The sequence below is a fragment of the Cydia splendana genome, chromosome 26 (genome assembly GCF_910591565.1).
Source record: "Cydia splendana chromosome 26, ilCydSple1.2, whole genome shotgun sequence".
NCBI lineage: Eukaryota > Metazoa > Arthropoda > Insecta > Lepidoptera > Tortricidae > Cydia > Cydia splendana.
The window spans coordinates 1219907-1230267 of record NC_085985.1 but is presented as its reverse complement, the minus strand read 5'-3'; the positions used below and the strand labels follow the sequence as shown (position 1 = coordinate 1230267).

General features: G+C 38.5%; 1 protein-coding gene across 1 annotated transcript; it reads left to right on the top strand.

The window, feature by feature from the left end:
- Positions 1-178: 178 nt before the first annotated feature.
- Positions 179-9621, top strand: LOC134803047 (ferritin light chain). The gene is given in 8 exon segments (XM_063775749.1): positions 179-405; positions 1339-1463; positions 5141-5374; positions 6899-7265; positions 7299-7434; positions 7480-7592; positions 7626-7788; positions 9079-9621. Coding segments are annotated over 7 exon segments (1293 nt in total). The 5' UTR covers positions 179-405; positions 1339-1348; the 3' UTR covers positions 9244-9621.
- The last annotated feature ends 740 nt before the right edge of the window (positions 9622-10361 follow it).

Here is a 10361-nt window from a genome sequence, read left to right as displayed (position 1 = left end):
GTATTTAGCTTAAAGCATGACCAAGTAATATACGATTCATATAATCATGGTTTAAAATGTTAAAATATGAGTTAACGATGTGAGAGTTTTCGATTATTTCAACTTTAACATCTTTTTGTACTATTATAGGGTAATATTTTTCTTATATACTAGCCACACAAAGTTCTACGCACCAACTTCACAAAATAGTTGTCTCCCAAGTTCCACTGAGTTCTGTTTGCTACTGCGCTGTTATCTCAAATCTCATTATATTTTTGTCCCATTTGCGGACTGCGGACTATCAGTTTTACACCTCCTTTGTTGTTGGAAGTAGCCTTCTGCGCCAGTGTGTGTAAAGGCCGCACTTTCGACGCATCTATTTTCTACGCTTCAATCGCTTGAATTTAATCGCGACACTCTAATTTGGTGAGTGATTTTAATTATTTAAATCAACAATGACATTGACATTATCTTTGTTTCCTTTGCCTTTTTGTTTTTTTTTCTTAATTGTATAGTAATTTTGGTAATTTTATTTACGTCGATTCATGATATTATTTAACATTTCATTTCTATGGTGTCTTTTTGCATTTTACCTACATTTTAACACTCAAACCAAAGAAGATTATTATTTAAAATAGATAGTTTTAAGATCTTTTCCCAAAATATACTTTCGATTAGGGGCTATTCATAAATTACGTCATTTAAAATTAGGGGGGGGGGGGTCTGGACATCGGATGAAGTAGGAGGAAATGGGGTCATTTGAAGCATGATTTTTGGATGATTATAGGGGGGGGGGGGGGTCAAAAATCGTCAAAAATCGATGACGTAATTTATGGACAGCCCCTTAGCAAAATAATGATGATATGATTCCCTAAATCAAAATAATGATCCTTAACTTTTAGCATTCTGATATATTATAAAGCCAGTTTAAATTTCAAAATTTACTTTAAAGTGCAACAATCACTGAGTTTTATCTTTTCAATGTGTCTAGAAAAGAGGTTTATTTTTAGGGACAGAATATACATATTGTTGCTTCATTCTAACTTCTAACTATATTTGCTTCTCTGTCAGTTGTATTGATAAATTACTGCTTTATAGTAGTAGATATACTAATTAGGTAGGGTGAATCGTCTATTACTTGCCACCTTCCAATAACTGGACAATACTAAAAAAAGATTCTGTTTATTATTCACACAATCCAACTAAACTTACAGAACTAATATTATTTTTGGTTTACTTGAATTGTGTGAATATTTCATGAAATAATTGTCACAAGATGAAATGATCAATTTTAAAATCTAGCCTTGACATATTTTGTGCAATAAAATATAAATAAATAAGTAAATAACCTATTTTCAGATTCAGAACAATGAAGTTCCTAGCTCTCGCTGTATCCTGCCTGCTGGCGCTCTCTGGAGCCCTAGCCGCTGACTCCTGCTACCAGGATGTCTCCATGGACTGCTCGCAGGCCTCTAATAGCATGGGTAAGCATTACTAGCATTAGTCATGGATTACTAAAAACGACCCCTCTTGGTTCTGGATCTGATGTCTGCTTCTGAATACACTCTGATCTAATTGTCCATGGTCATAAGGTCAAGTTATATCTAAGGGATTTCTGTAACTACGTATATGTATAGATAAGATAGATAATATAACTAAATTTGATTGATTTCTATTATGACAAATCATTGGCAGATTGTCACCCAATCCCTATCTAAAGTCAGAGAAAGATAAAAACAAATATTTCACAATATATATCTCATACAATACAATGTACCTTGTCTCATACAATAAAAGATCTATCGAACAACGAAACATATTAGGAGTTGTGCATAAATCACGCGAGGTGTTTTCGGCTACTTTTTGCCCGCCCCGTCCCCCTTGGTGATATTTGGTGAGGTTTTTGGCTACCCCCTCCCCCCACACAACCTCACGTGTATTTTTTTGAAATGTTTTCATTCGACCTAATTTTAAGATACATAAATAGTATTGTATTTAGAAAATCTTGTTTATTTTTCTATTTTCGTTAAATAGACTCGCTATTTTGAAGTGTAGAGTGAAGACTTATGTTTAACGAAACCGAGAATAAGTATCTACTCTTGTTAAAAGTTTTTTTTCTTAGTTTCGCTCACTGTAGTAAAACACACGTGAGGTTTCCTTATACCCCCCTCCCCCAACGCGATCTACCGTGATTTTTTGGTGACCCCCCTCCCCCTATCGAACCTCGCGTGATTTGTGCACAAGCCCTTAGGGCGCGTTACACCGTCCGTTTACTCGGTTTTAGGCATATCTGCGGGTTCGAATCCCGATGAGGCATTTATTTATTGTGTTATATAATGTAGTCATGTCTAGAATATACCAAGAAGTCAGTTGGGCCAAGTGCAGTGCGTGATATTTGCCGAGAACCCCACGTGATATTCAGCTTGACCCCTCTCCCCCTGAACACCTCACGTAATTAATGGATGCCCCACTACACAAAAATACAAGTAGGGCTTACGTTAGACATGTAAGTGTGAAAGTCTACTTGAATTTTGTTGTTTATTGTTAAATTTTGCTTCATGCTTACAAAGAGTTTCGTAAGTGAATCATCAAAATAAATATATTATGCAGTCATAATTATGGGGCCCATTTCTCGAACGATATTAGCCTAATATTATTAGTGGGTTGTCATGACGACGATACCGTACGATTTGACAGTTCGTGGGCCTTCGTGGACTAATAATTTTAGTCTAATATCGTTCGAGAAATGGGCCCCAGTTATTCCTCAATAAATATTACTATTTTATAGTGCCGAGTGATTATTAGTTTAACACATTTCCCATGTTTTTGTTTTTTTATCATGTTAATACTTTTTCATAATTCAAAAATAAAATTTTAATTTATTGAATTCACATAAAATAATGCTAAATGTAGTGTAGCAGTTAACCATATGATGCATTTTATTATCGCACATTATTTATACTTTGACATTAACCTTTGGCTTTCAATGACGTCATAATCGTCATATCACCTTGACGGGAAACTGCCCCAAACTGCTGCTACGACGTGATTTGACGTTTGAAATAGAGTTAGACCAAGATAAGTCTGCAACGATTTTGATAGCGCACGCAGTACAAGTGTTATTTATACGTCATAATTTCGTAGAAGTTTGACGTTTAAAATAACACTTGCACCGTCTGTGCTATCAAAATCGTTGCAGACTTAGCTTGGTCTGTCTATTTCTCTAGTCTGTATCTTTAGGTATTTAAAAATGAGTAATAAAATCTACCCTCAAATGGCTTCTTCTTAAGTCAGTTGAGGATTCTCTTTGGTTGAGAGTAGATGAAAACATTACATGATCAAATCAAATAATGCAATTGTAGGTCATAGTCAATAATGTAGGCAGTTAGGTCGTTCAGTGACTGATCCAGGCGGTTTTGTATTTGGTTGGTTAACCAATAAATGTTATAACTACTCGTACAAATTGTTTGGTTTTAACTTTTATTTAAATACCTAAAGATTACAGACTATAGTATAATAATAATATAGCCTATACAAGGCGTAGGGATGTGACGACCCCATCGCCCGCTGGTTTTACCAGTGCAATCAGTCAACGCAGGGCAGCTTGTGGCGAGCTGTTGGGGATTAGCGACCTCACGTACCCGAGTGCTCCTGGAGAGTTCTGTTACCCGCAAGGAGGGTGGGTGGGACAGGATTCTCTGCCTCTGGCTTGCCTTAGCCGGCCGGCCAGAGTGGAGTCGTTAGAGCTATAAGCTCCAGGAGTGGAAGTGAAATATGCATAAGACACGAGTTGGCACAGTGGCTGTTAACAGCCACTGGGTAGAAAGCGGCGCACACCTCTCGACACCCCTGAGCCGCTCACACCGGTGTTGCCCTTGAGCCATCCTAGATGTCGCTTTTTGTGGGGGCCCATCTTGTGAGGGCGAGTCACCGTCTGCCGGAAATAAAATTGCATACCGTTTTATTAGGCAGGCGTCCGGTTTTTTACCCCATAGCTCAGTTCTTAGTCCATCGCTTTCACCCAATAACCTAGTTCATTTTAGATTCCATCAACTCTCAATAGTCCTTACACCCTGGCGGGTGCTGCCTCTGCGTGCGTCCCATGACACGGGCAAGGGCAGCCTCCGCTCGGTGTACCCCTTACATTTCATTAAAGTGTCAAAAGGGCCTCTACGTGTTGGCTTCGGCTCCGCGCACGCCTCCCAAAGGTCCGGAACACCATTGTTCCGTGATGGGAAAGACATAACAATATAGCCTTTATTCGCTGACATCATAATAAAGTGATACAGTTAAAATATTTGTTTTATTCTGTCAGGCTGCCATTGGCATTTGTTTTTTGATATTCTCCTCCAGTTTTTGGGAAAGTCGTCCTCCCATCTTTTGTGTGGTCTATCTCTGCTTCTACTTATAACCGCGCACGAGACTACAGACTATAGTAAGAAACGGTAAATTACCGCCTGATTGGAATTCCGGACTACGGTCGTGACGTCCGCTCTGGACCAATAGTAGAAAACCTAGAGTTGCCAGGATAAGGGGTTGTGCACAAATCACGCGAGGTGTTTTCGGCTACTTTTGACCCCACCCCCACATAACCGCACGTGTATTTTTTTAAAAAATTTCTGTCCGACCGGTCAAGGCCACGCGCTACAAAATTTCGTAAAATAGACTCGCTATTTAGAAGTGCGGAGTGAAAATTTATGTTTTAACGAAACCGAGAAAAAGTATCTTCTCATGTGAAAGGTATTTTTCTTACTTTCGTTCACTGTAGAAAAATACACGTGAGGTCTCCTTATACCCCCCTCCCCCAACGTGATCTGTCGTGATTGTTTCGTGACCCCCACCCCCCCTATCGAACCTCGCGTGATTTGTGCACAAGCCCTAATACATAAAAATTAAAATCACCATTTTTTTATTACTGGCAAAGAGTTCGCACTGTTTGGATTAAAGTCGCACCAAGAAAAGTCTGCAGCGGATTTGACAGCCCACGCAGTGTAAGTGTTATTTATACGTCATAATTTTATAGAAGTTTGACGTTTAAAATGACACTTGCACTGCGTGGGCTATCAAAATCGCTGCAGACTTTTCACGGTCTGACTATATCTTCCTGCGTAGTAGAAAACGAAAAGTGTTGCCAGTATAATAACCCAAAAATCTCCCACAGTGCTGGCAAAATGTAACGCAATCTACGGCGGCTACGGTCACCATGGCAACCTCGCATCCGAGATGCAAGCGTACGCGAACCTCCATCTCGCTCGCTCGTACGAGTTCCTGCTATCGGCGTCCTACTTCGACAACTACCAGACCAACAGGAAGGGTTTCAGCAAGCTGTTTAGGAAGCTGTCGGATGACGCTTGGGTGAAGACTATTGATCTCATCAAGCATATTACTACTCGAGGTAAGATTATTATTAATTAATAGCTTTTGCCCGCGACTTCGTCTGCGTGGAATTAGTGACAGCAGCTAGTGTAAGCATAGCGCCTGAATAAAGGGTAATAGCAATCATTCAATTTGAGCATAAGTTACAATCAGTGATCAGGCAATTCATTAACTCTCTCAATTCCACCCCCCTCTTTTCACTCTTTAGGGATGATTTCCGACATAAAAACTATCCTATGTCCTTCCCCGTGACTCAAAATATCTCTATGCCAAATTTCAACTAAATTAAGCGTGAAGAGATAACAGACAGACTTTCACATTTATAATATTAGTATGGATTATAAATTTTATTGCACATAAAAAATAAGACCTTAATGCCTTTTGACATTCTCTAGCAGTCAACTATAGGACTAAACAAGAATACTTTTTAAGGAATTAAAACTTTTGACTGTACCTGGCATATATATTTATGAAGTTTGTCTATTTGTAAAACTTCATCCGGAATTTTTCAGTAAAAAGAAAGATATATGTAAGTTTAACACGAGGTACCCTGATAGACTTATTATTCCACCAAAAAAAACAAAATTGTATGGCAAGAATGCCCTATGTATGTCAATTAGTATCTATAATCGTTTACATGATGACATTAAAGAATTACCACTTAATTTATTTAAAACTAGGCTAAAAAAATGGTTAATAGACGAATGCTTCTATCATGTCAGTGATTATTTTGATTATTATAATTGTTAAATTGGTATGTAGTCTTAAGTTCTTTTATATTCTTGACATTTTTCGAATCTCTTAATTATTGAAATTAATCCCTACTATTGCGTTTTATGTGTTGTGACTAATGTGTAATATTACTAATGTATTTTATTATTTTATGTGATTCCATTAATTATAATTTTTTGTTATGACTTTGTTAGTTTCAAATATTGTAGGTATATATTTTGCATGCCAGCTACTGGTGAAATGTGTGCTTCAGTTATAATTGTTGACCATCTATTGTACCATGTTTTAAGCAAAATAAATGATTTATGATTTATGATACGTCAAGGTTTTGTTTTTAATTATGTTTTACCTAAACCACTAGTACATACAGCGGGGAATTAATTTCCCCTATAGACTTATTTTATACCAAACATTTTTTCCATCTTTTATGAGTGGTAACTATTTAGAAAAAAAGTGACTTAGACCTTTCTGATATGTCCGAATATAATGATTTGTAAATATGTAATAAATTATATTTATGTTTACCTGTGAATGTAACTTTTATTAACTTAAAATTATACTTATAGAATTTATATAAATTAATTACTTAGAATTGTCACATACATTTTTCTGTTTGGCCCTATGGTTGACTGATGGAGAATGCCACAAGGGATTAAGTCCGCCTTTTGAACTTTTTTTATGTGCAATAAAGTTTAAAATAAATAAATAAATATATGCATTGTTACAGAAGATACAGTATATTAAAAAAAAAGTCATTAATAAATGAATATTAATTTAAGAAGTTAAAGTAATCGGATTATCTGGTCCCCAGGTGGCGTAATGGACTTCGCCCGCCGCTCCACCCTGGACACCGGCAGCAAGAACTACACCGTGGAGCTGAACGAGCTGGAAGCGCTGGCCAAGGCCCTGGACATCGAGAAGGAGATCGCTGAACGCGCCTTCCACATCCACGGTGAAGCCACCAGGAACAGCCAGCACCTGCATGACCCTGAGGTAACTTAACACAGCACAAACATACACACATGCACCGGCAGCAAGAACTACACCGTGGAGCTGAACGAGCTGGAAGCGCTGGCCAAGGCCCTGGACATCGAGAAGGAGATCGCTGAACGCGCCTTCCACATCCACGGTGAAGCCACCAGGAACAGCCAGCACCTCCATGACCCTGAGGTAACTTAACACAGCACAAACATACACACATGCACCGGCAGCAAGAACTACACCGTGGAGCTGAACGAGCTGGAAGCGCTGGCCAAGGCCCTGGACATCGAGAAGGAGATCGCTGAACGCGCCTTCCACATCCACGGTGAAGCCACCAGGAACAGCCAGCACCTCCATGACCCTGAGGTAACTTAACACAGCACAAACATACACACATGCACCGGCAGCAAGAACTACACCGTGGAGCTGAACGAGCTGGAAGCGCTGGCCAAGGCCCTGGACATCGAGAAGGAGATCGCTGAACGCGCCTTCCATATCCACGGTGAAGCTACCAGGAACAGCCAGCACCTCCATGACCCTGAGGTAACTTAACACAGCCCAAACATACACACATTTACCGGCAGCAAGAACTACACCGTGGAGCTAAACGAGCTGGAAGCGCTGGCCAAGGCCCTGGATTTCGAGAAGGAGATCGCTGAACGCGCCTTCCACATCCACGGTGAAGCTACCAGGAACAGCCAGCACCTCCATGACCCTGAGGTAACTTAACACAGCGCAAACATACACACATTACATGTACCCGCAAAAACACAGCTACACAGATAGCTACAGTCGCATTGTTGTACAGATAGAAAAAAATAGTAGATTGTACAACAAGGGCATAAAGTGACCCATTCTTACCCGAGGAAATTTTTTGGTCTGAGCGAAGCGAAGACCAAAATGTAGACGAGGGTAAAAATGGACATTTATGCCCTTGTTGTACACTCTGCTTTTCACTTCGATTGCGAGGAAAATATACAAAAAATCAAATATTTTAGGTTATTTTAACGTATTTATTCAAGACTAAAGAAAATTGTTATTGGGCCGGTCGGAGGCGCGGGGCACGCCGATCGGGAGAGCGCCGGTCGGGGGCGCGCCGGCAGGGCTGGCAGTTTGTATGGCAGAATTTGGACTTTATTGCTAAGTCAATAAGGGTCGTAATAGATGATTTTACTTTATGCTCTAGAGCATAAAATGCGATTCTATGTCGTCTACGCACGACATAAAGGTGCACTTTTTGAGCATGAGAAGTGAAAAGTAAATTAGTAATAGGTAATAGTACTGCAATGTTCTGCCGCCAGAGTACAGCACTAATTTGTTTAGTGAACCATAGAGTAACTTATACATATACTAGGCCTTAAACAGTTTTTTGACAAGTTTTCACTATGACATTGATGCACCAGGGCGGTTTATTTACAGATGGCCTACCGCGAAACGCGAAAATGGAAATTTCTTTATCTGCCTCTCTATCTATCGAATAAGTAAGAGTGATAGAGAGTCAGAAACCGAACTTTCGATTGTCGCGTTTCACGGTAGGCCATGTGGACCTAGTGACGCATGATGTGTCATTGATGATGTCAATGAGGTTTGTTTACTGTGTGTGTGCTATTGGTGCCACCTACGCAGAGCTTTGCCTAATAAAATTCCCTATTATAAAACTATAAAAGAGCGCTATTTACGCCCCGTGAGCTTTTATGAGCCGTTTAGGCGAATGAAAGACATGAGACACGACAAATTCCTCTTTCTGAACATCGAAAGACGTTTTTAAATGTATAAAAATGGAAAAATAAAACAAATTGGATATTTTAACTGAAAACACACTGAAAAAGACGATTTTTAAATTGTAAAATCCTCTAAGCTATAAAAACATATGGTAATTTTGTAACTTAAGGGAAAAATACATAATATTTTTACAGAACGAGCTCTTAATTTTTTTTTTAATTTATCAAATACTGATGAAAAAACTAGAACAAAAAAAATGTGAAGAACCTATTTGAACATTTTCCACAGATCGCCCAATACATGGAAGAGGAATTCATTGAAGAGCACGCTAAGACTATCCGCAACCTGGCCGGACACAGCTCCGACATCAAGAAGTTCATCGCCCAGAACGACGGACAAGATCTGTCCATCTCGCTCTACCTGTACGACGAGTACCTTCAGAAGACCGTCTAAATTATAGTCTACCATCTCAAAAAACTACCACTTTAGTAGAAATTTGGTTACGCTGGTAACCCATTGTAATTATCAACCGTCTTTTAAATAAAAAATATCTATTATGGTAGAAAATCTGTTACGCTAGCCGTCTAACATAATCTACTATAAAAAAATATGTGGTGGTTTGTAACTATTACACACAGTTTAGTTGATTTAAAATTAATCTCCACTGAAAACTACCACTTTAGTAGAATATTGTTTAAGCCATTTCAATGTGTACAAATAGGGCTGTTTAAATTATGTGATATGTAAGTTTTTTATCATTCATTGTGTATTATAGTCTAGTATAGATGTATTTTCAGTTATTTTCCAAATAAAAATTCTTTAATCGCCTAACGTAGTTTTTTTTTGTAGTACGTGTATACATATATTACATATACGATCGCAACGAGTGGCGAATCACCTATTCGCACGTGTACCGTGCAATGTTTTACAGTACATATGGCCCTTTATATATTCGACGTAGTTACGTAATGTGCTTATTATAGCACCTGGTGTCGTAATGTAGCACTAGATGTACTATAAACTAAATAATAATGACATTTATAATCAATAAAAATGGTAGTATGTATTGTTTAGCTATGGCAACAATACAATACAGATCCTCTTTAGTGCACAAAGTCGAAAAACATTTACCTACATAGAGACACATAATACATGAAGCCAGAGGTAACAACAGGCGGTCTTATCACTAAAGAGCAACAACATTCATTTAATAGTTGAATAAAATAAGAAGGAATGTCTATTATTTACTATGTATTATGTATGTATACTATACCCTTTGCTGTTGTGTTTGATTTTCAATAGAATATATGTCATTGACCTCTATATCATACCACATTATCATAATGATAAGTCAGATGAAAAGGTTAGGTATTGTCAGATAAGGCGACGTGATTCGGACGTGACATTCTAAACGTGAGTAGGACACGACACGAGCCATCGATTTGTAATCTGTCAAGACTGACAATGCACGATTGAGCACTTAAAGTGGTATCCAGACAGACGGGACTGATCAAATCGGTCGACTTGATCAGAAATGAAATTGGCGTCAATCTCCAATTTTAAATTTATGG